Source organism: Camelus dromedarius, chromosome 10, assembly GCF_036321535.1.
Source record: "Camelus dromedarius isolate mCamDro1 chromosome 10, mCamDro1.pat, whole genome shotgun sequence".
Taxonomy (NCBI): domain Eukaryota; kingdom Metazoa; phylum Chordata; class Mammalia; order Artiodactyla; family Camelidae; genus Camelus; species Camelus dromedarius.
This window is the reverse complement of record NC_087445.1, coordinates 20,068,708-20,095,569: the sequence shown is the minus strand read 5'-3', so window position 1 is coordinate 20,095,569 and position 26,862 is coordinate 20,068,708. Positions and strand designations below refer to the sequence as shown.

Here is a 26,862-nt window from a genome sequence, read left to right as displayed (position 1 = left end):
CACCTGTAAATCTCATCTGAAACGTAGGTTTGCGACAGAAGTGCCTGCACCTGCTGAGAGTTCTTAACCAAATGTGACTGAAGGCTCAGTGGCCCATGACTAAAATGAGATGATTCAGTTCACTTCAGATTTAATCAAAAGAGAAACTTACCATGCTTAATTGAACATGCCAACCTCTTGGTATAACAGATTCCCACTTTTTTTTTTTTTTAAGAGAAAGCTTCGCGGGGGTGGAAAATTATATTATTAATTTATAATACCAGTATTCAAGTTTGACTGATGAAGGCAACTTAACATTTTCAGCTCTGGGGATGTCAGAAATAGACAAAAAAAGCATCCACGATGTGCCTTCTGCTGCCACTTAACACCTCTTACATATGCAGTGTGGCAAAATCTGCCTTTACTTGCCAGGTCCAATCTTTCTGCTTTTACTGCTGACAGTTTAGATCATGAAAATATGACAAAATGAAGTTTGAAGAGCCGATGTATTCTAGTCGGAAGACTTCCTGGGTCCTGGTTTTCAGGAAGACCGTGGATTTACCCACACAGCTGGTTTGGTCTTTCCCACAGATCTGATGCTGATTACTAGCTGGTTAGTTTGGTTACATACACATACCAGGCTTCTGTCTTCCTAAGATCCAGCCCCAGGGAGAGACTTGGAAGAATACATCTCTAAAATAGTAATGTGGTTAATAACTGGTGAGTTACATCTATTTGCTTTTGGATAAGGCTCAGACTCAATGAAAGCATCTGTTCAAGTGCCCAGAACAATCCTCTGGTTATGGAAAGTTGGACCGAATGAGTTAAACCATAAACCTGGAATGAATGAAACAACATGGTATTGGAAATGGTGTCTGTGCACAATAGGGGGTCCCCGCTTCGGTAACTGGAAGGGAGTGAGTAAATGTGCTGTGTACTTCTCAGAGTTTCTACAGGGCTATCAGTGGTCTTGAGGCAAGAAGGGCATGTGCTGGGGTGGAAAATGGATATTCTGTGTGGGGGGAATAGCCCTGTCATTTCATCTTGAGAGGACGAAGAATTTCGATCAGAACTGCACACTGCCTTTTACTCAACTTTGGTTAAAAACTCAGGTTTCGAAAAACAAGTAAATTAGAAGGTAGTTATATTACAAAGGCTTATCTGCTTTGTTAACGAAGTCAGTTTGAATCTCTGTTCAAAGGATTTATTGAAATTTGTTATTTAAGGCTCTCTCCTTCACTGTTAGTGGGAATGTAAATTGGTGCAATTCCTTTGGAGTGCAATTTGGCACTATCTTTCAAAATCTGAAATGAGTATATCCTTTGATTCACCATTTCTATTTCTAGAATTTTATTTTATATATCTTCTATTCAGTAGATGCTCATGTAGCACTGTAATAACTCAATAAACAAAAATGGCAACATTCTAAATGTACATCAGCAGGGGACTGAGTTAACCCACCATGGAAGAGCCAGGCAGTGGAATACTATGCACCTGATAAAAAGGAATGAGGAAAGCCACAAAATGCTGATATGGAAATATCTTCAAGATATACTAATAAACAAAACCCAGGCATAGAACCACTGTATAGAGAAAGAGAATATATTAAAAAAAAACTGATAAAAATGGTTAGCTCTAAGGAATGAGTGGAATCTGGGGTGAAAGAGGGCTCAATTTTATTGTCTTTCTTTATGTAATATTTGCTTTTACCTCTGTGTGCATGTAATGATTTTATAATAAAAAAGAACAGTTAAAATTAATTTGCAATTTAAAATTTCTACTGTGGTAAAAGTTCAGATTTGTAACTAAAAGAGAATTTTTGTTTGTTTGTTATTGTTCTTTTAAGGGTCTATTGCATAGGAACTATCTAATGGATTATTTGCTGTATTTAACCACATTAATAAAGAGTTTGGCTGTGAACTGAATCAAATAATATATAAGCCTTTTATTGCAGATGCTCTGGCCCAGGAACCCACCTACCACAATTTTGGTGGCAGCTTAACCAGAATGCAAGATCAAGTTTTCAGAAGATTTAATCTTAAAGGTAGGCTGCAAACCAGTGTCTGCTATCGCATTTAATAAAGGCACCAGGACAGAATCTTGAACATGTGACTAGAAGGGACATTAAGGTGTCCATTATCTTAAAGTCTTTCTGATGGAGGCTTCTTTGGCTTCTCCAAATAAGGGGGGCTCACTCCTGTCTGAGGCAGGCTATCTCGTCTTTGGCCATGTCTGTTGGAAAGATCTTCCTATTCTGGGCTGAACTCTCTCTCTCTCTCTCTGAATTGGAAAAGGCTGATCTCCTTCTCCAACCTTCCCCGCCCCCAGCTGGACTCCAAGGGTATCCCCAGAGTTCCCCTCTCCTGGAAAGACAGATCTCACTTTATCACTGCCGACTACCCACAGGGCCAATCCCAAGAAAGAGGCTATAGAAAGAATTTCTGAAACATTGTCAGGCTGTTCCATCCCCTGCTACATCCTTGTTCACTTCAGCACAGCCTCTGGGTCATCCATTACCATCAAGATACTTATCACCAAGTGGCTCTGAAAACTCCTGGCCTGACTCAGTCTCCCAGCCCTGCCATCAGAAAATCTCTATGTCCTTAACCTTGTCTATGAACACTGTCTTTTTGCTCCAACTGAAACGGGGCTGTTTCCGGATGGCCCTTTTTCTCCTGTGGCCCTTGGCAATGACACTACTCATCTCTTTAGGTGCCCCACATTTCATCCCCCCTTCCTCACCATTGTAGACCATTTCTCCTCCCTTCTTTGAAGCCCAGGTCAATAACCCTTACCACCTTTACCCCATCTGACTTCCTAGTCACCCTTCCTTCATTTCTGAAGATACTAGAACCCGGTTCACTATTTTTCTCTCCACCATTACTCATGTTACCATCCTTGGTAAGTTTACATGGGTGAGCCCGGTAACACTTAGCTCCTCATCGCTCTAACCTACTCACTTCCAGCCAGCTACCCTTTCCTCCAGCTCACCCTGTCCATCCACTCCTGTGGTTAGATCCTAGACCATGTCACTAGCAATAACTGCACCACGTCCAAATTCCTGATTTGAAGCGTCTTGCTAGCAGTCCATAACTGTATCTTTCTATCACAACAGTTCTTTGATCTCATTGGTCAATTCATTGATTCCATCACTTTTCACAGCCCTCCCTCAGAACATGTTCTTCATGTGTTCTGATCTCAGTCCTCCCTATCAACATACAGTTACTTGAAAGCGATACCGATACTTCTCTGTTGTGGAGAGATTACAAGTTGCCTACCAATATTTATTCTTTTTTCATTTCCTAATGACATAATACCCAAAGAAATCACTCAGCTTAACATACTACATTTTCAAGCTTCCTTGAAACTATGTGTAGGCATGTAACTAAGTTCTGGACAGATTTTACTGGGAGGGTTTACAGGGAAGGCTCCTTCAAAAGAAGGCAGAACATCTGGGGAAAAAATTTTTGGCCCTTCCTCCTTCCTGGAATACAGATGTAATGGCTGGAGCTCTAGCAGCAGCCATCTTGGACCATGAGGTGCCCTTGAGGTTGAAAGTCATATATTAGGATGGTGGAGTAGAAGGATGGAAGGAGTCTGGGTCCTGGATTATTGTGATGCTTCCATATCAGTCATGTATAGCCTGTCACTGGATCTTTTTTACTTGAGAGAAAAATACACTTTCATCTGACTTAAACCAGTGTTAATCTGGATTTTCTGCTATATAGAGTTAAACCTATCCTGCCTGGTATATCAGAGTAAACTCTCATCTATTCAAAGCCAGGAGGAAAACATAATGTGAAGGCCACAGATAGCACCAAGAACCTGTTTTAGGACCACCTTTTCAGAGGATATCTCTTGGGCAATGAAAATGCTGTTAAACAGTATTCCAAAATTCAATTTCACTTTGAAAAAGAACTGGATTATTTCACTGCAGTTAAGAACATCAAATGACTGGACTATGTGACCTTAGGGAGCTTTTGTTTCTTTGAAATAATGTGGGTTTTCAAAACTCAGCCACATGCCTAATTTAGGACCCCATGATTCATATAAGACATTATTAATTTTTCAGCTCGGTAAATGGGCTATTGATTGCCATGAAATAGTAGCCTTAATTTCACTATGGAAAAGATCATTATAATTTTTGCCCTTGATACTACAACAAGCTTTTCTATCTTTTTTCCTTGTACAAGTGAACAAACATTGACTTTTTAAGTAGTGGAGAAATTATTTTTCTAGAAATGGCTTCTGTTAAATGGCAATGAGTTTACGACAATACATTGCATCTTTGCAGTGTATCCTTAGTCAAGATTTCTGTCTACCTACCTACATGTCTATGAATGTTTAGCTCCAAAGAGCAGAAATGAGTAGCTCTGTAAAATGCCATTGGCGAAAAGGCTTCTCTTTTCAAGTCATCTGTTCCATCCTTGTTTTCTTTTGAACTGTCTACATTTTCATTTAAAGTAACTTTAATAAGGAAGCCAAGCTCAATTTATTGAAGATTTTCCAGAGTGAGAATGGTATGAAATTTGGGTATCTGCAGATGTGAAATAAATTATGGTGGGGTTTTTTTTCAACTAAAGTACAGCTGATTTACCATGTTACAGTTTCAGGTGTATAGCAAAGTGATTCAGTTATATAAATATATATATTCTTTTTCAGATTATTTTCCAATTTAGGGTATTACAAGACATTGGATATAGTTTCCTGTGCTATACAGTTGGTCCTTGCTGTTTATGTTTTATATATAGTAGTGTTAAACTATGGGTTATTAACATTAAGTAACAATTGGAGATTGCTCTTCCAAGAACATTTACTAAATGTCTAAGAGGAGATAAAGGGATAAAGGGATGACTGCCCATGTGGGGGATGTGAAATCACCAAAAGACTACCCCTAGAGTCATTTGTTTGTATCCCTGGGACATCTTGTTATAGAAGGAAATACAGGCCCTGGGAGGAGTGACGCTCACTCATCTATCAAGTCTAGCAAAACGACTCATACAGAGCAGGTGCTCAGCTACAACCCGGAGAACACACTAGTATCAGGTGGCTGGCGGGACAGTCAGCAACTTGGGAAGCAGGAATGAGGTGGTGCAGACGTGGCCTCTTCTGAGAAGCCTGCCCTCACTTCCACTGGGCTCCCCTAGCACCTCGGGTCTGCCCATCACACTAGTCATCTCTCTGCCTGTGTCTCCCACTAGAGTATGAATTCTTCAGGCGAAGAACTGTCTTTGATCTCCACAGGCCCTGCACCCAGTCTAGTGCCTGCTCCGTACTGACTGTTGTTGAATGAATGAGTGACTGGATAAAATCTGATTGGCTTGGCAAAGGAGAGGGGGTTGGGTGTGGCCCAGGGAGCTGTTTCAGTTTAGGTGCTGGGCAGGGAGGAAAAGGGAGGGGAGGTGAAAATTTTGAAAAAAAAAAAGTCATGATCTTGTCTAATGTCTGAGAGTAAGTAGATTGTTTTCTTAAAATAAACTTATTATGGTCAAGTGTTCAAGTAGAGGGGGCCACGTTTTATTCCACAGCTCACTGTTGTCCACTCTTAGTCTGTGGTTCCACCTTCCCCGTGATCTGGTCTCCATCAAGCCCTTCTTCCCACTCCTACTTGGTAGCCAATTTGAACTGTCCGGTTCCTCATACCGCCTTGTGGAGCAAGCCACAGTGGAGCCAAGAAGGCAGGGTGTGGGCACGCCACAGTCCTGAGTTCAGGTCCCACATTGTGACTTACTACCTAAGTCCCAGAGCCAATTACGTTGCTACTCTGAGCCTTAGTTTGCTCATCTAACAAAATACTTCTTTGAACTTTCATTTTCTCAACTTCAGTAAAATCTACCTGGGTGATAATTACAAGGATTAAATGACATAGAATGTATAAAGCCCCCAGCACTGCACCTGGCAGGTGGGAGGCACCCAGTAAGGGTTGGTGTGTCCCCTCCTTTCACCCCGTCTCAGCCTGGCAGGTCAGAACTTACCACTAGCCTCCTTCCCCAATTCACCCCATATTTACTGATCCTCTAGGGGCCAGCTCAAAGGTCACCTTCTCCACAAAATCTTCCCTCCAGGTGAAAGCCATCTTTCCTCCTCCTGTAGTCTGTCAACTTTTTCTGAGCACCTGTGGTACTTACCACTCGCTTCCTGGTGGCTCAGTGATGGCTCTTTTATTTCTCCCCCGACTATAAGTTCCATGGGAAAACTGCTCATCTCTTAATCTTGTGTTTCAACAAAGCACTTAGCAGAATAACTAGCACATAGTCGGTGCTTAAAAAAATGAACAGAATACGTGCAGGACAATTCCCTCTATCTCAGGAATCGTCAACACAATTTCTATTAGGATAAAGGGTGGTATATGTAATCCATCTTTCCACTGAATCCACCTTAGGGAAAAAAAGGCCTCAACGCCAGTAGCTGACCTCACACAACATCCAGAGCATTCTCTGGAAACAGTTACAGATAGTGACCAATCCCATGGGCGGTTACACTAAAGCCCTGCTCAAGGGCTGGTCGCATTTCTAAAACTGTAGAAAGAAAGCTGAAGTGGAGGGGGGATGTCCTGAAGGCTAGCTAGTTGGCCACTGCCCACAGCACCGCTGTCTTTATTATACTTCCTTGAATTGTGTAACATGGAAGTGATCGAGACCACAGTTACTGTTATTTTCAATGAGAGAGAGAGAGGCCCCTAAGAATCTGGAGAGGCCGCGTGGCTGCTACCGGTTCTAAGGCTTTTAGATGGAACCCCACAATCAGGTCTAAGCCAGCCTGGCTTGTCAGGGAGCCAGCTGCCAAACGGTATAATCTGAGGTGGCAGCACGGGGACCTCCTGTTCCAAAGTATCCTTTTATGAGGGCCCGAGAGGGATTGCTATGTGGTTAGAAAAGTTTTATACCTTTCAGAGGTTCCTATTCTAGGTGAAGGATAATGCCTTAATCTGCATTTCCAAAAGAGTCTCAGAAGAGGCTCCATGGAAGAGTGGGTTCTCTGACTGCATAAGTCTGGGGAATACTGCAAACTTCATCCCGCTTTACGATTCACTCTTGTAGACGCTGCCGTGCACGGGTGCATACTGAAGGCTCCGACGAGTCATGTGGTAAAGAAACCTATTTAACTTAACTCAGAAGCGTCCCATTTATTTAACTGTAAAATCAATCTTGCTTTCTTTTTTTTCTGGATAGCTGCAAAATTTCTGATGACCTCATCTGAAGCTAGTATTTTAGAGAACATGCTTTTTAAAACGCTCCCTTAGCTACTGTTAGCTAATCACTGTAACAGGGATACATTTTCAGCTAAGAACAGGACACAAGAGGATATGCAGGAAGGGATGGCAAAGTCAAGAGAAGGATAAGGAATGCGAGAGGTGACCCTTGAGGGCCCCCGAACACAATCTCCCTCTGGTTGTGCTTCTCCTTCCAGACATTATTTTGACGTTGTTTTCCTGCCTAGAAACCAGCTGCTCATTATCAAGTGTGTCACCAGACTGGAAGGAGCTTTTCTGCATCTTCACTTGATGTTGAATTGTCCAGAGCAGGGAGGAGGAGAAAGGGAGCTCTCGGATGGCTCCAATGGATGTGGAAAGAGGAAGGAAAGGAACAGCCAGGAAGAAAAGGGCCAAGTGAGGCAACGGGGAGGCAGAAGCTGCTCTGGCAACAGGAAGCTAAGGGTGGAAGGCAAAGGACAGGATGGCATAAGGAGACAAAGTGATGGTCGTGACTGCTCAGGTAGAAGCGAACAAACCCATTGGCCACCCAAGCCATGAGGTTGAGGCTGATGGCTGGGAGATGCCTGGAAAAGTGATCAAACTGTAAAATCAGTGAGTCCCAAAGCACTGGTTTTCTGAGCCAATCACCAATAAAAATTGAAGTGGTTGGAAGACATGGACTAAAAATGACAGCCGGGACAGGAGCCTTCCTTTGAGACATGCATTGTTCTTTCTATCCCCTCGATGGTGGGACACATTCTTACAAGAAGTGTTCTGTCTTTGGAGGTCTCACTGCACAAGGGTCTGCATGACCCCACGTTGGAAGGGCCCTGGGCTACAACAGGGCCCAGTCTGAGATCTGAACTATGGCCTGCTGCTTTAGAAAAGACGACAGTGGTTAACTGAAAGCACAGATATAGTAGCGAAGAAGGAAGGGCCTGGGTGCTGTGCAGAAGCCAAGAGTGGGGAGGGCCTGGGGAGGGGCTTCCTCTTACCAAGGGCTGTCCCATGTTCTGCTTCCTGCATGCAAAGCAACTAGGAGATCTTTGGCAAGCTAAGGCAACTCAGAACTACTAGACGCTGAAAACAAGATATGCAGCACTTTGGGGGAATTTCTCTCATGTTGAAGGATAAAATTAGCTGATTCCCCTTCTAGGGTACCTTTTGATTTCTTGTCAATATCAGTGTAAATATCAAGTGAAAACTCCAATGTTTTCATTACGTACAAATACTATTTATTACTAAACAGGCACAGGTACGTGTGGGGTGAGATGGGGGATAGGGCAAGAGGACAACTACCTTTACAAGAACACAAAATTTTCAGACTGCTGTTCTGTGCTGCATTTTTTTTCCCAGAAAAGTTATTCTGACTGGGCAAGGCTGTGTTCTGGGACAGTGCCTGGAATTTACCAGTAGATACATTTAAAAACAAATCTCTGCCAGACGTCACTTACTCAGGGGACATGGTTATAAAATGACATGTCCAATCTCACAGAGTGTGAACCCCAATACACACAATCCTGCTGGCTGGAATGGTGGCCCTGGCTTCTCTTGGATGAGTCAACAGGGACTAGGGGAGCTAAGGACATGAGCCTACAGCCCTCTGCATCAGAAACAGGTCTCCAGCTGGTTTTGGGTCTAGGAGTTCCTTTAGATCGCTCATGCATTTGCATAAATCAGAATGTCACCAGAACATACACCAACCACCCCTCTGAAATTAAGGACATATTATAAGAAGAGTGTTGGTTGGACATGTTTCTATATGTTGTGAGCATGTGGAGGAAATAACGGTGGCACAGTGGGTGTGGGCTTGTGTTTACGCTGCTGACACCATTTCTCTGAGTGTGTTACACAACTGAGATGGTTTGAATCGTTTGAATGGAATAACATGATTGCCCATGGTATTGCACGTCTCCAATTCCAAATTAACACGATGGCAAAACTAGACGAAAATGCGGAAAGAATAATAAATCACACAATGTCACTGAAGTCATGCAAAGAGGTTAAAAAAAAAATAAAATAAAATGGGCAAGCCACAGACACCAAAAATGAAAAAAAGCCAATGCATACAATTCTGAAATCATTCTTACCTTCTTCAGTCATTGTGTCATAATATTTTAGTTTTCCATATGATCCAAGTTCTACAACATCACAGTAAAAGACACAAAGATAAGGAACGAGCTGTAATGCAAGAACTTTGTTTTTACACATTCTTAATTAATCAGATTCAGAGTTATACTGTCAAATTCCGCAATCGTAACTATATAGAGATGTGCAAACATGGGCCATGTGGCAGACAGCTTTCACGGCCCGTTTTCAGAAGTCACTTAAAATATATTATTCCACCAGGGGTAGGATGTGCCCTGCCTTACAGAAGAGGACATCGTTATTTTAACATCTGATGAAACAGAATACTTGACATAGATAGCTTCACACCAGGCCCAGCCTAGACCTACAATTTTTATAGAGGTGACCTCTGAGAGAGGGCTGCCTGAGGACAAGGTCCAGCCCCACTGAGGCTTGAAGATGCTGAGATTCCTGGCCATGGAGTTCATGTCACAGCTTTTCTCCAACAGAACCACTTCCTAGAGATGAATAAGGAAGGCTACCTGGGAAAACCCAAAATACAAAACCAGGTTCCAAACTTCCATTTCACTTCTCATCTTGTATTTCAGACAGGAAACACTAAATACCATGGTGCAGCATGCTTGAAGGGGCTGGGAGGGTGCAGAGTGCTTTGGAAAGAAGAGGGAGGCATATTCCATGGGAAGAGCACCTGGTCGGACAGGGGACAGAGCAGCCACAACTCCCAGCTCACGGCCTTGACTGTGGCTGTGGAGACTGCAGGAGCCAGGAGGCAATCAGCACCCGCTCCTGGGTGCAGATCCCCAAAGGATTCGGCTGTAATGGAAACCACTGGCAGAGAGCGACTGTTCTGAGTCAGCTGGTGGGACTGGCCCCCCGGGTTGGGGGACAGAGGAGGTGGGGAAGCACCAGTTCTGTTTTCATCCTTCAGTTCTCAAATGGAAACATGCATTCTTGTTCATCTGAAAATTCCAAATTGTTTGAAGCAACAGTGTGAGCAGGTTAAAAATATTTTTCCTGGTCATAACCATGCTCTCCCAATAAACTTCGAGAACTTAATTAGACTCAGGAGACATTCCTGTGATTCTGCAGAATGTGTCTGTGGCTCGTGAACTTGGGCAGCTACTGAAAATTCACATATGAATTAACTAATAGTTGATGGGTTCTGGGTACAAGACAAAGCTCTAGCTTAAAACACAATAATACTCTTCTGTTTATATTTATATTATACATTCTATATATCATCTCCTTCCACGTGCCTAAAATTTTACCTCAAGCTATTTTAACACACCAATACAAAATTATGCCCTGGGGAGAAAAATCACCTCATCTTTTTTGTTTCTACAAAAACCTGCCTATTCTGGGTATTGTTAGATCCATGACAAAGGACGCAAGGGCTTCAATAAGAAATGCAATTTTGTGTAAAAACAAAGTTTTTAAAAAAATTATTTCTGGGGATTGCCTTCAGTAGAAATTTTTTTTCTGGTATTTTAACAACAGCAGTCTATTACGTATTTGACATTGCACAAGTTTGGGATTTTAAAATGATCTCGATGCATTCATAAATCAACACATGTTCATGGTGGCTTTACACATAATCTATGCATTTGTGTGTGTGTGTATGTGTGCATATAATCTTGCAGTAAGTTGAACTGTATCAGCTAACTAATTTTTTGTAACCTCTACTCTTTTTCTGAGGTAAAGCAGGAGAATAAGCAGCTGGCATTCTCTTTATTTGCCGAGGAAACAATGTGGGTGGCTCTGTTTGCAAAGTTGCACGTACGCCATTTTCTACACAGTGAAGATACACTATTGCATTTCATGGGTCTGTCTTTTTAGATGCAACCTCTATATACACACACCTGTTGTCACGGCTCAGTCTCAAACTGTTAAACATCTGCTTGTGGCCGATGTGATTATTCTTACCTTCTCTCTCGTGGAAGCAGGTATAAATAAACATAATCATATCCTTTAATTTATTTTTACATAGTCGAAATTGGATCTACTGCTGACTGGCAAAGCTCACACACATTCTTGCTGCCGTGGTGATGCCTAGATTGTTTCTTAGCTACTTCCTGGGGTGATGAATGGGGCAGAGGGACAAGAACTATACAGAATGTAAGAAAAATGAGGCTAAAGCTGGAGGAAGAGAAGGAATAAGAGCAGTGAAAGGCTGAATAACAACAGGTGATGGATGTAGCAACTTAAAGCACTTAAAGTGAGGAAGGAGGGCAAGGAAATAATATTTGCCCAACTGAAGAGAACCATGTTGCTTGCTTAGTAAAGAACAGGCATACAAGAATGTGAAGGAAACCGGCCTGCTAGAATGCAGGTGTTCACACTGACAGCGATGGGACGGTGGGACAGTGAGACGGTGAACTCAGCACTCCGATGCTTTCAAGTGGGCAGGGTACCATCCTGGGCCAGGCGGGACAGCATCTCCAAGAGCCGATGCCTCCCTTCCTTGAACCAGGGGCTTAGGGGGCACAGGAAAAGGGGTGTGACATGTGACTAGGACAAACACAACATGCATATATAAGCCAGAGCACATCACGCACCTGGCTGGTGTCCCACCGCCCATGGATGCTCACGGAAAGTAGCCTGAGAGGCATGAATGAAAACTCACCTGCAAGGGGAAATGGCCTCCAGGCAGCACACTCCCCCTGGAGAGTAACCAAGCACCTTTAGCACCATTGGATAAGGATTCAAACTGGGCCCACTCTGAGCTGGGTTTCTTTGGGATAGGAGGGAGGGAGTGAGAGGTTCAAGAGGGTGCTGTTTAATACCATCAAGCAACTGCCATTATATCAACTGAGCAAGAGGCAGCCGGGCCTGGAAGAGGATGAATCAGCAGGGAGTATCGTCCTGGGCACCGCCTGCTGCCTCTTGTCCATAACATTTCCCTAAGAAGTCACACAGCCTAAGAATAAATCCCAGGACGCAGTGGTTGGTGTTTGAGATGAGCCTTTAAGCTGATGGGGAAAGCTGCCTAGCACGGCGCCCACACTTGCTCATGCCATTTGGACAGCTGGGTCCACGGACATCCAAGCTCTCAGATCGCTAGGAGCGGCTGAACCCTTGTCATTCTTCTGCCCACTTCCTTTCAGGCCTCGTGAGCAACATCATTACCTGGTTTAAGGGACCTCTGAATTCTTGTCCATATTTCTTGGTTGACAAGTCAAGGGAAGGGTCTTGTCTTCAGTCTCAAAGAATTTGTGAACAAGAACTAGTGTTTTGGGCTCCTAACTTGTTTCTTTCTTAAGAAGGGCATGGACACAGATTTCTCCTTCCAGTATCGACTTGCTTATCTTTTAAAACCTTTGACATTCTCAACCCTTTTTTCAGCAAGTCTCCCCAGACTGTAGAACCATAAAAATGACCTCTCACCTTTCAGGCCTTAAAATTCTGACATACAAAACAGAAAGTCAACAGACGTATCTATGCTGAATTCATTTTATCAGAATGAAGAATAGAGGTAGAGAAATCAGTGAGCACAAGTATTTTTTATTACTTAAGTGTTAGTGGATGCAAAAAAAAATACGATTAACTTGTTTATTCTCTTAAATCAAAGAGCTGCTTTATCTTTGATACTGAATTGAACTGAGTGCAAAGACCTAAAAATTAAGGCTCTCTCAATTACAGAGAGTAGTTTTTTGGTAAAGTTGTCTAATACCTATCAAGGAGATGTGTACAGACACTGGGTTATATCGCATCCATGAAAGGATTCTTTCCAGTAGCGAATAGAAGTTAAGAACAAAGGCTTTGAAGCCAGGGTAGAGGTTTGAACCCAAGATTTGCCACTTATTAGCTGTGTGACTTTGAGCAAATCACTTTACCTCTCTGAGCCTCAGTGTCCTCAGCTGTAAAGGGGCATAACTGTATCTGCCCCACAGAGCTGCGGTGAAGAGTAGATGAGATAATAACACCCACTAAGCAATCAATGAGCAGCTTCGTTATCACAAGCAGCACCAGGAAGAGTGAAAGAGAATGTATGGGGCGTGGAGCAGAACTTGGTACTCTACACAGGTTTGTTAAAATTAATTCAACAGTACCTATAGACGTTTTAAATAGATATTTGTTGTCCAACAACAAAAGATATTCTACCATGTCGGGGCCAGAATTTAAAATAATTTCTTCATCAGTCCTGCCCTTCTAGTCTCGGAACTCAAAATATGGATCATAACCATGGGAACAGTATGTGAAAAGCAGCACCTTCATTCACCTGACCACCAGTGTTCCAGCTTGGGCACCTTCCCTTCTGATATTTGCACACAAGCCTGTCTCTCCAACTAGGGTGCCCGCACATTGGAGGCAGACATCTTATTCCTTTTTAGATTCTGCCCAACTAGAACAGTGTTTCTCTCGTATCACGTGCTCTCCTCACATTTCTTACACAAAGCATATAAATACACAGCTCCCAAATGTCAGAGAGGTTTAGGATGCTTTGGTTTGTTGAACTTCCCTGGACTTGCCAAAGTTAGGAAGGCGGGCACTGATGCCTAAGGCTTCTGGACTGTTGACACCAAAATATCACTACCAAGGCTAAGAGTGCTTCAGAGTGAGACAGAGAAGACAGCTAATTGAAAGCTTGGTTCTACTATTTCTGAGCTGGGTGATCCTCTCTGAGCCTCAGTCTCCTCTTCAGTAGACTGAGGATAAGAGCACTAAACATCTATTCTCAGGAGGGTTTTTGGAGGATCAGAGAGAACACGTCTATGAAAGCATTTTACATTGGGAGGCGCAGACATCCTTAATAATTGGTACCTCTCTTCACTGTCTGCCACTGTTCCAAAAGGAACGTCTAATTCAGCTCAGCATGAGGTTGTTAAATGCTACTCAAACTCTAATTATCTCCGCGGGTCGGCACCAATGTCAATGTCAATACTTGACACGTGCAAGTCAACAAACCCCTCCTAGACTTCTTCCCTTAAATACAAGACTGTCAGAAGGAAAACTTCTAGTTTAATGAAAGGCTGTCCTGGCTAACTTCCAGAACCATGTTTGGCAGAATTACTATTTTAGCCTGAGGTAGGCTTTTATTTTTTTTTAATTTGTGACTTGATTTTTATTATTGAAGTTTTGTGAATGACTAGGATGACAGTTGTGTATCTGTGATTTCCCACCCCGCTCCCTATAGACATAACATTTATATTTGTAGATTCATACAATTTTTAAGTTTCTTGCAGGGTATCAGGGTTAATATCATTTCTCATCTCCGCGTGTGAAAATCCTTCATCAAAATAAACATGGATTCTGAATTAAAAGATATTTCTAATACAGACCAATTTAAAGCTTTCTGTTTGATTTCATCTCAAACTAAGGGCTGCAGGGACCACCAAAATTAATTGATTTATATTAAAAGGCTTTTTTTTGGTCATTATTCTTTTATATCAAATGTGCAAGTCAAGGCAAATCATTTTTTTAACTTAAAAAACTTTAAGAGATTGGGGTTAAATGAGGACACAAGCTTATTCTCACTTCATGTTCAAGTCAGAAGGAAAAGAGTATTTTAACCTTCAAATTCAAATTCTCACTCAAAAAAAGCTTTCAAAGTACTGACTCATTGCAGAAGCTCTGCTTAACAATCTGTGGGGGAATGATGTTTGTGCCTTAAACTTCCCTAAGAGCCTCCTAACTGTACAGGATTACCTGGGGACAGCTGTACCCAACACGTGGTAACACGTGTATGTCATACACAAGGTGTAAACAGAGGTGATTTTGCCCTCTGGAGTTCTTTTCATTGGCTTTTCCAAATCTATGCTAATGAGTACTTTTTTTTTTTTTGTCTTCTACGAGATTAAAACCTCTCACTTAGGCTTTTGGAAGTAAGGCAAGAACTTTGCAAGTGAAAATAAAGGGCTGAACTTGCGGGTAACCCCTGACAGCTATTGAGTTTCAAGTAGGATTTATGTGCACACACATAGCTACCTCTTAGAGATTTATCACCTGATTTTCACACCCTCTGAATCTAGCCCTTGCATGAAATACTCACTCTTCCTTTTCCAGCTTCCTGCAAACCCAGACACACTGGTTGGTTATTGCTGCTGTTTTGTCTCCCTCACTCTCCAGATGTATTTCCTTGTTGATGTCCATCTGCTGATATCGTTCTGAGGTCCCAGGCCCTAAGAAATCCTGATACTACACTGGTGGCCAAATCGGGAGTCAGAAAGATCCCCAGCACCTGGCCCAGTGACTGGAGCATCATAGGCATTCTGATAAAGCACCAGTGAACCACAGGTGTGTAGGTGAGGAAAGTGGGCTGGGGACAACAATAGGGAGTGGTGGGGATTATGGAAAATTGGCCAGTGCATGCCTAATGAGGGGCCACAGCCACACAGCTCCTACTCCATGAAGGAAGGCAGATTTGGTGTTCATGGATCTCATTATTCAAGGGAAGCCAGCTATCAGGATTTTTACGTGAAAATTCCTGATTTTTTATATGTTGGCAACTAATTCCAAATTAAAAAAAAATACTCTGGGTCATATTTGGCTCATCAATTTGTAACCTTTGGTTTAAAATCAGGATACTTAGTCCAATTAGCTGAATGAATGGAACCAACTAGACTGTTGGAAGCGGGAAGTGTTCCTCGCTAGGCTGCCCTTCTCCAGAAGGTCAAGGATTCTGGCTCCCTTCCTTGTCTCCCTCAAGGCTTACCTATCTCACCTGGTGGAGGTACCACAGTTTGCTCAGATCTGACTTAGGAACAGACTGTGAGTCTCATCACCTCAGGCTCCTCTGGGACCACAAAGGCTGAGGCCATGTCAGGCCAAAGGAGCTGCTACGATTTCACGGCCAATCCCCTCTTCTTTTGCATGTTCTCGCCCATCAAGTTCTGCCATCACACAAGGTAACAGAGTAATTAAAAAAAAAAAATCTTATTTTGGAGAGGAATGAACCTTATCCATTAGGTATAACTGTTCCCAGTTATTTTGCAGGGAGGTATCTGGATTATGAAAAACACAATGTAAAGTTCTGAAAGGTAGGTTAGGGTCACACAGGGAGGTGCCATATAATTATTTGGGAATTATCATCCTTGAACAGTGAACAATTCTGTGTGGTCATTACTGTGGCTCTTCCAGATGGTTCATAATGAAATGTCCAAGTGAGTCCCCAGATACTTCAACTTCTTATAGATTTGTCACCTAATTTGCAGCCTCGCTCCTCTGTGGCGTTGCTTAGCAATATCAATGGTTACTGATTTCTGTCCTGTGAGGCGCTGACTCAGGCCATATTTTGCTGTAATTTACATGCTCTGGATGATCAAGCAAGAAAAATGGGACCTGGAAGTGCTATTCTGCTGCTTTCCCTCTGAGATGGGTTCTGGAGGGGGAGAGCACAGGATAGAGCAAGCAGGTTTCTGGAAAGGATTTTTAAAGAAAAACAGACAGCAACGCAGGCAAGAGAACCACACAAAACAGTGTGGTTCAAAAAGGATTTCCCGGGCTTTTATGAGTATCCTTTGAATGGTATCATTAAAAATCTCCATCACAATCTTAAGGTAATTTTAAACACTGATACTTTGCCAGAATGTTTTTTCTTTTTCCCAAAGGGACAGAGAAAAGCAAGTGATGGTATAGCGTGACAGTTCCATCATTTGTAGTTTGAAGCCCTACAGACTTTGTCTTGACAACTGGTTCTGCCACTTACTAGCGATGAGACCTTGGGCAAGTTACCTAACCTCTCTGACACACAGTTCCCACACTTACATAAAATGGGAACAACAAAGCTGTCTCGTAGGGTTGTGGTGAGGATAACAGGTACTTAACACATAATTGGCAAATAATATTCGTGGAATATACGGTAGGTACTATTAAAGGCTTTAAAGCACTTATACCTCAGGGAGCTCCCATCACAGCATTCTTCTGATCAGCACAAAACTGGAGTGAACCTGATATCAGGAGTCCTTCCACCATGATGCGGAACAAGGAGGTCTTACAGCACAGCCTAAGTTCTGGACTCAACAGATGTGGCTTCTAATCCAGACTTTACTTCTTACTAGCTGTGTGACTTCTGCAGTATGTTACTTAGCCTTTGAAAGTCTTCGTTTCCTCGTCTGTAAAATGGGGCTAATTCCAGTACTTCCTTACTGTGTTGTTGTAAGGGGTTTCATCTGATGCCTGGAACACTGGAAGTTCTCAGCGTACGGGGGCCATCACTCTATGACTAGGCCAAAGCCCAGGAGTGATGAGTGTCTAGGCTAACACAGTAAGTCCCAATAAGTGACCACCCAGGATTAGAATTCTGTTCTAACATTCTCTGCACAAGTTTATATCGGAGGAGATAAAGGTTAAAGAAGAAGAATGACAAAAACAATGACTAGTTATGCCAAAGGAAGTCTATGAATGTCATATTCTTTTATATTATCTGACATCAGATACACGGGGACTGTTGGCATTACTTAAAGAAGGTACAACTCAGGGAAAGAGAAAATACAAGTTTCGATTTCCGAAAGGAAAGCTCAAAAGGGATTCCAGCTGTTTGGGAAAGTAGTAGTATTCAGTGGTTAAAAGAATTAATTCTGGGGTCCAACAAATCTGGATTTAAACTGGCTCTATCAGTCCCTGCCCTTATGTCCTGGGGCAAATTATTTAACTATTCTAACTTTCAATGTCCTTATCTGTAAAATGGCTATAATAGAGGAAGTTACAATATAATAAGGTTATAATATAATAGAATCATAGGACTGATGTGAAAATTGAATGAGTTAATCTATATAAAAGGCTTAGCACAGTGTCTGGCAAATAGTAAGTACTCAATAAATATTAGTTACTCCATTTGTCATTATTAATGCCTCCATGGGCATCAATGCAGGGTTCTGGCTAAACATTCAACGTTTTTTTCACAGCTCTTATTTATTCAGCATGAGTTTACAGGAAGAAAATGATATTGTCAAAGACAGTGAAAGAATATGGTTTGAATAGCAAAGAACATAGACTATTAGATGCCATCCTTGCAACATTTGGCATTTATTTCTTATTTCAGAAAATTCTGTTTCAGCTCTTCTAACAGCAAGTTTCTAAAATGTTTTCTAAGTAAAATTTTTGTGTAGTTAGGGGGTTAAGAAGCTAAGATGTTCACTAATGGTATCTAACATCTTGGGTACACTTTTGCATCTCTGTAAACGGAAAGATTATGTTTACAAAATCAGGCAAAAGCTACTTTCTGATTACGTCTTATCAAATTGGGGAGGGGGGGCTGCAAACACATTTATTGCTCAGTCTTAAGAGTGGCAAAATACTTCATTCTCCTCCCCTATCCTTTTTTCTCCCCCAAAGTATTTTCAAGGTGGCACAAACAGACAAGCCCCATTGCTCTCTTTGATAGAAATGTGAGCTTAGTTATGTTACATGTGACTAAGATCTACAGGGCTGGGGTGATGCTGATGCTTCTATAAGCCACACCCACAAGCCAACCAGTCACGAACCCCTATCAATTCCACCCCTAAATATCGTCAACTCTGTCTTTTCTGTTCCGTACCCACTGCCCCTGCCTTAATCAGAGGTTACTGCAATAGTCTTATTTGAATTCTTGTTTCCTAACCTTTATTACCACCTACTGTCTAGTCCCGGCACCTTCCACCCATCTTTCACCCTATTACCAGGTTAAGGCTTTCAAAACACAAAGTGCACATACACCTCTAAATCCCACACATACTGGTTTGTGTGCGTGTGTGTGTTGGAATTTTATTAGGTCTTCTCATTTATTTAATTACTTGGAACCCAGTTTTGAGGTTCCCTCCAGCAGGCAGTATTCCTGAATGCCTCCCCCTCTGAGTCCCTAGTGTAAGTCACTTTCTCCTGCGGGTCTGTCGCAAGTATACCCTTCTGCATATGCTCATCGAATGCACCTTAACCTACTTGCTTTCTGTCCTTTAGGGCAAGGAATCAACATACTCATTTTGTTAATTCGAGTACCCAGCAGAGTTCCTGGCACTCTCTAGGTGTTCAAATGCTGCTAAATTGAATTAAATCTCTATTTAATAGTGCTCTGTTAGACTTGCTCAGCCTAGTTGCCTTCGCTACTGATGGCTATGATTCCTTCCATTTTAGTGTTTCAACCCCCCAGTTTCAACTACTCTGTCTTCAGTATCTCTGTGGGGAGGAAGTCTATGAAGGGGAAATGAATGCGGCCTCAACTGTTGGAATCCTCTTCATGGCTTCCGCAAAGTAGGAGGATTTGCGTCATGCAAGCGTGCCATCAGGAGTGTCCTCAGCACGTGGAAGACAAAATGGTAGCAATATCTTGGGAATGGAGATGAAAAAGGAAAAACAAACAAACACTGGTGCACAGAATGGACGCTGCACGCTGGCTAGAGAACCACTTGGATGTTCTCCTGGATCCCAACCTGCAGCCTGGTTGGATTCAGAAAAGCCTGCCAGGCAGAGAGAATCAGTGCTAAATTATATCCAGCCATGGAGTCAGCACAGCTGAGTTTGTACCCTCTGATGTACTGAGTGTCAAATAGTACCAGAGAAACATGCAAGAAAAGTGTCATAGAAGAGGAGAAGAAAAACAATAAAATGGATAAACTTATCCCAAAGGCAAATGTTAAGAGAAAAAAATGAGAAGGCGAGAGAATTTGGGAACAGAATGAAACTGAGGGAAAAAAACAAAAACAAAAACAAAAACTGGAAGACAAAGGAAATTAATGCCACTGATGTGGAAGTAATCCAAAGTCAAAACTATCCTTGTAATTTTGTATTCTATACTTCAGTATTGTCCAGGATGTCATTTTATTGAATACTTGGCTCCCTATCACAGCTGAAACAATAACCCCAGATCATGAAAAATTTAAAGGATCAAATTTCAAGTAGAAAGAATGTTCATGTGCTCTTCTAAATTTCACTTAAGTGTAAATCCATTCACCATTACTCCTACTTAAATACCATACTATCTGATGGGACTGTATGAGTATTTTAAAATCCAGGATGCAGAGACAGGGTTGGAAATTAAGATATGTTTCACTGATAGTCCATTATGCACCTTATATCTAGCAACAAATGCCTGCCAGTGACCCAGAGCTCTGATGATATAGGAGGAGGTAGGGCACTGCGGGACCTTCTAACCCCTAAGTACACAAATACTGGCCTTAGGATGTTTTGGGAGGATTAAAAAAATTAGTACAGTAATTGCTTTTCCAGATTTTTATCAATATGTTGGGAAGAGAAATTTTTTTTTTCAGTCTGTCAAACATCTTAAAGCTGTAGACCCCAGATGAAGCTGGGGCTTTTTGTAAAGAAATGAATTGAGTATCATGTCACATTGATTTCCTTCTCATTGTACAAAGGAGAGGAGAATCTGGAAATACAGAAACTATAATTATTCAGCTCCAGGATAACTTTTGCCCAAACAAGAGCCAGACTGCCAAAAAGACCAGTTCCCATCTTATCTTCTAGACAGGTATGGCGGGATCTGAAAAACTGGTACGTGGTGAATAGGCTTCTTTTTAAGGGAAAATAGAGATAATTCAATGACTTACTACTGAACCACTGAAAACTGCCTAAAAATATGACAGTTGCAAGGAAAAAAGGAACTGAAAGCAATTTATTCGGCACGTGCCTACCTAGAACTAATGATGTACTGGGTACTGTTAGGTGCTCTGTGAATAGCACTCCATTGAATACACTCGACAGCCTGAAGAGACAGATGCTACCATCTTCCCTATTCTACAAAAGAGGAAGCTGCGTTACAAAGAGGCTAAGTAACTTACCCAAGGTCACACAACTAGTGAGTGGCAGGGCTGGGACTGGAACCCAGGTGGCTGGCTCCACAGTGTGTCTGCTTAGCAACTGCACTACTGTCCTCCTCATGAGTCCAGTGGAAAGAGGCCGCCATGAATGCACCCAGCAGGGGAGAGAGTCTGTCTACATGGGCAAATTGCAAGATTCTACCTTTAAGCTCCAAGGGTCAGCCCCTCACATTCTAATCCTCACTAGTACGATGAGGATGGGGTATAGACCTGAGGTCAAGAAAAGAATGTGTGACTTTTCCTAGATAGGAAACTGCGTGACCTGATGTGTCATGAATGGGGATGTGATGCATGGGAAGGGAGATGAATGACGGAAGAAAGTTTTCTTCTGGCAGAGGAGGATTTTCATCATAAAGATCCTTCTGGAATGAGACTGGCTCACTATGATTTTTAATTCTTGCCTATGATGGTGTTTCTGGCCAAAAGCCCTTAGAGTTGAAGCAAAGCTTCCTTTGCTGTTGGTTATTTGGGATTAAGGGCTGCCACCCTGGGACGTCAAGGAGGGAAATCACCACACAGAAGCAGCCACAATGTTTACTGCAAGTGCACTGCTAACGCTCAGATTCAACAACAGCACTGAAGTTGGTTTTCTGGAAGTTACCCAGTCTGCAGTGAGCACTGGCTTATGTTCCTCCACAGACTTACCGACAGTGGGGACTCGTAAAGGGAAACGTTCTCAAACAGGGGGACCGCTCACATTAGCCTGCAATAGCATGTGTTTTGTGGATGAATGAATGAATACACGAATCCACACATGCGAGTAAGACACCAATCTGATGTAGACCCCAAAGCTTTCTATAAACCACAGTGCTGCTGGACTCTTTATGTGTGTGAGTGTGTACGTGTGTGTGTGCATATTATACAGTCTAACCTGAGCCCTCCTCCAAAACCTGTAAAAGACAGCTTGTCATGGGGGAGGGAATTCTTCTTAATGGCTGAGGTGAAGAGGCCAGATTTGGTGGATCTGATATTGCGAGACCAGGAGAGAAAAGGAACCCTGACAGCAGCCTGAAGATTTGTTTTTACAGTCTGATCAACATCCAGAAGTGAGTGCACAGCACAGTGCAAACCCTAGACCAAGAGACAAACTAGGAAGGGATCTGGCTACTGTCAGAGGAAAGTGTCTCAGAACCAAATGCAAGTCGTCCAACCTGCACTCCATTAAGTGAGGCCCTGCCATTGATTCAACAAGCAGAGGTGTCTTTAGGGTTTCATTTGAGACAAAACACTTTTGAATGTCCTCATCTCACAGATGATATTTCAGTATCAACCTGCTTACTGAGCAGGCAGTCACTGATAAAATCAAAGTGCTTTTGAACCTTTAGTGACTGCCCCCATCCTTGGTCCTCCATGTAATCACTCCTGTGACAGCTGCCTTCTATCTCTGGGAACTCTGAGTCATCCCCCCCCCCCCCCCCCCGCCTCAGGAGTTCTAACTGCATCGCTTGAGCAGGTGATAAGTTCAAGAGAACAAAGATGAAGCTGTAACTTTATGGAGGCTTCATCGTCTTTTCCTTTCTGTGTGCACTGTTTACACTCAAATGGCATCGCATCAATTTTTTGGCCACATGAGTTTGTGGACTTGGTTTTAAAGCAAACCTGAGAGAGAGAGAGAGAGAGAGAGAGAGGGAGAGAGAGAACACAAACCTATTCCCATCCTCAGAAGCATTTTTTTCAGTAAGTCCATTCACATCCCCTCATGCCCGAAATGAAATTTATTCGTTATGTGTACAACACAAAGAAAGATCCAATTTCGATCTTCTTTGATGTTCAAATCTAAGAGTAATGCTTTACTATTCCCCAAAGAGAGAAGCGTTTCAACTTGTCCCTGTATTTGCTCCATGAGAGGCATAAATAGCCTGCCTTTCTCTATCCAGGCATTTAAACTACTGTCATTTTATTAAAATCAAGGCCAGCAGACTGCATTTTCTTCTTCTTCAGTGAAGACTTTCACTCCTGTTGCCTATTCACTTACCAGCTAGGGCAGCCTGCAAACATCTTTCCTGCTAATTTAAACTGATCTATGATTTGGGACAGAAAGAAAGGTCATAGCACTGCCTTTCAGGAATAACTTCTCCACATTTTGAATGAAACAGGCATGAAAATGACTTTCTTCTGGGATCAAATGACAATTTTTGAAAGCTCATATTGAAGCTGTTTTTAAAAATAGAAGCTGGGGAAAATAACAAGTCCTGCTGTTTGGTGAGAAAAAAGAAAACTCAGCAAGCAAGTGAATGTTTAATCTCAGTGTCAGCTTCGAGTTAACACTAAATGTCTATGTTAAAGAATGGGAACGATTTTACAAAATAGACATATGGCCATGTGTACAGGAGATGGACGTCCTTCCTGTGTGAGTGCGAAGTGCTCAGGCTCTGAAGTCAAATTTAGGGGCTGGTGACTATGAGCTAGTAATGTCACCTCTCTGAACCTCAGTTTCCTCAGAGGTAAAACACACAATAATTCCCACAGCCACGGCTGGGAGAATCCCAGAAGATGACTGTCAGAGGTGTGGTGCAGAGCGAGCACTTCAAAAGCCCCACTCTCTTGTTTTCCCTCTTCAGCATCCTCTCAGGCCTCTAGCTTCCTACACTTAAATCTCTCTCTCTCTCTCTCACACACACACACACACACACATACACACACACACACACACATGGTAGACGCACACACAGACACAGACATACCCCTAGCTGACCCTATACAGGAGAGACGCCAGAGCATGAGTTCAGTGGGCAAACAGCCACATGCCTGCTCATCTCAAAACAGCGCCGTCTTGGTTGGGCCAACAAGACATAGTCTTGGATCTCTCTGGCCAGTTCCATTGCCTCGAATGCCCCACCTTCTCTGCCTGCCCATGTTCCTCACCTGCTTTGGGAACCACTCTCAAAGCTCACTTTGTCTATGCATACTTTCCCGATGGCCCTGCCCTCAGGCTCACACCTAGATGACGTTCCTGAACGTCTGGGGAGCAGAGTTCACCTGCAGGGCTGCTTCCTCTGTGCCCGCTCAGCGCTGCGTGAGCATCAGCAGGGTTTCCCAATTTGGTTTGCTAATCTGCACTGTCATGATATGATGCTCAGCCCACGAATGTGCGCTTTTCATCGCTTGGGGGATGAGGGCCTTGTTCCTTCAGTTAGATGATTCTAGTGCTCCAGGAAGGCCCCTCCCATCCCCCTGAGCGGTGCTCACACTGTATTCCTATTCCTCAGGGGCTGCCTCTGGGGAGACCCCAGCTGCTTTGGGTCCAGCCTCTTCCCCTTCCTCTCAAATATTTCAACTCGAGCACCTAAAAGCTGCTGCTTTATGATACATCTTGAGCTCTGAGGAGCATATTTTCCCTTTCTGTTCTTCTTTGCTCTTCTTGCTGATTCTATATAAATTTAGAAGTCAAGTTATGAAGTTCATCCCATGAAATAACTTCTTGCGATTTCAATTAGGACTGAGTTGCATTTAGAGTTTAATTTGGGGAGAACTGATATCTTTATAATATATCACCATTTATTTGGATCTTCTTCTGCATTCTTCATTAATGATTATTTATTGTTTTTGCTATAAAGTTCTTAAACATTTTCTTAGAGTTAATCCGTGGTACTTTCTGGTTTTGTTGCATTTGTGAGTAGAGTCTTTATTTCTTTTACGTTTGCTATGGCTGGTGTAGAGGAAGGCTACTGAATTAGGCACACTGCTAAAGGATTTGACATGAGTGAACTCTCAGTAGTTCCAACTATTTAAAAAATATGTATTCTTCCCTGTGGGAATTCTTTTGAACAAACTGGTTCCACTATTACTAAAAAAAAAACCTTTGAAAACCTATAATCTAGGCTACCGGGAAAATAATGAAAAAATAGATAGTTTCTACTCATTTGTGAAGCTTTTAGTCAAGATGTCCCAGAATTCAGGTCACTGAAGCCACCCGCTCACCTCACACTGCCTGAGCCAGACTGATAAAGCAGTGGGAAAGATGGCATTAGAATGTCATAATAGCTAATGGGAAGGAAATGAGGGAGCAAAACTGTCCGCTTCAGAAAGGCAAGGAAAGTGTTCCCAGGACATTCCTGCAGCCAATCAGAATGAACCTAATGTAAACATATTGGTTTCGTAACGTAAACGTTACGAAAGTGACAAGAGCAGAGACTGGCTGTGATAACGTGAAGTGAATTTACCTTGAGGGACATTTGCCTGTCTTTCTAGCAGCCAATAAGGAAGGCATCGTACTATGAGCACGGTGTCATTTTCTGACATCTCATTACAGGATTCTGAAAACCTCAAGGGAAACACATATCCGACATAGAGACCTACTGTTCTAAACTGTCTCATGCCCTGTAGTGAAATAATCCTTCAGTTCAATTACAGACCCTCTAGGCAAGTGTTATTCCTCCTTTTCTGTTTCTAAGGCATCAAATGCGTTTACCTGTTAACTTTTGCTATTAATAATAAAATTATTGTTATGATGAAAAATGTCAGTTAAGTTTTGAAATTCTATAAGGAAGGAGAAACTAGGAGAACTGTAGAAGGGACTCCAAGAATCCATAAAAACTGAATGAGGAGCAGCTTCTTTTGTGGTTTTATTCTCAGACACAACTTAATACCAAATTACATGGTGATGCTATTTTAAGAGGTGTTTGAATTTGTAAAATGAATGAATGGTCAAAACAATAAACTCCTTAGAATCTTGTAGTGATGGTAATTCTCTGAACATATAAAAGCAGGCCCATGAAATGCAACAAATGAAAGGACCAACAGTTTATCAAAGGGAAGACACAAAAAGGAAATAAGAGAAGAACAAAGAGTTTGGAAAGAAAAGAGAAAGAGTGGACAGGAGAACTCATCAAGAAGGCAAGAGGCAAAGAGCAAACATTTCCCACCGCAGCAGTAACTCCAGAACTACAAGGAGATTCATTCAATCATCCAGCAAATACTGACCAAGTCAGCGCCATCCTAGTGGCTGGAGATACAACGTTGGCCACAGCATACATGACTGCTATTGACTACTGCAGAGACAACCATCAGTTGGACTTTGTTGGTCACAACCAAAGAGTGCTTTGACAGGGCCTGGACTAAGACAATGTATGTGGCCAGAGACATACTGTTCTCCAGCAGAAAAGTGACAAAAGCGAGCATTCATTCTATCCACTCAATAAATACAGATTGGGATCCGTGCATGCTGGGCCCTGGAGATAGAGTAGAGCCTGCCCTATGCCTCGCCCTATTGGAGACGCAAGGGTAGAGACAGGAAGTAAACAACAAATAAATATGTTCATGGTGGTTATGGAGAAGTATAGTGCAGGGCAAGGAAGGTCCAGAACTCTGCTCCATTACCATTGTTTTGATTTTGCTGTCTTTCAAAGGCTGATTGAGTAAGGCCTTTCTCATCAGGTGACATCTGAAGGCTGACTTGATGAAAGGGCGGGCAGGAGCTATTTGGATGTCCAGGGGAAGAGGGAACATGTGCAAAGTCCCTGAGGCAATAGTATGTTTGGACTTTGTAAGAAGGCACTGCTGCCAGGCAGCCAGAGAAGTGGAGCAAAGGGAGTGACATAAGAGAGGAAGGAGAGAAGGGCTGAGAAAGAGGAGGAGAGGAGGGGAGAAGGAAAAAAGGAGGCAGAGAAGAAGGGAGGAAGGGAAGAAGGAAGAAAGGCATCTCCCAGGGCTTTTATTGCTGGTGAGATGGTTTTGAGCAGAGGTGACACATGATTTCATCTATGTTTTAAGGGAACCAGGATCCTTACATGACAAGTTTTGAGGCATGTCTTTTCTGGGGAAGAATTCAGGGCCACTGTATAAAAGTTGGACTTATGGACCATCAGAGAATGCTTTAAAAGGGAGGAGGAAGGGGAATTTACATCTCTGTAA

The 26,862-nt window shown here is 42.5% G+C and overlaps 1 protein-coding gene across 3 annotated transcripts in view; it reads right to left on the bottom strand.

The window, feature by feature from the left end:
* The window catches only part of SLC24A2 (solute carrier family 24 member 2), a 223,059-nt gene that overhangs the window by 54,603 nt on the left and 141,594 nt on the right, over positions 1–26,862 (bottom strand). For 2 of the 3 annotated variants that reach the window (XM_010988149.3, XM_010988150.3), the window contains one exon: positions 9,265–9,315. The exons of the other annotated variant lie outside the window; for it this stretch is intronic. In XM_010988149.3, the coding sequence (XP_010986451.1) occupies positions 9,265–9,315 (51 nt within the window). The remainder of the gene's footprint in view (positions 1–9,264; positions 9,316–26,862) is intronic. 3 annotated transcript variants of the gene reach the window in all.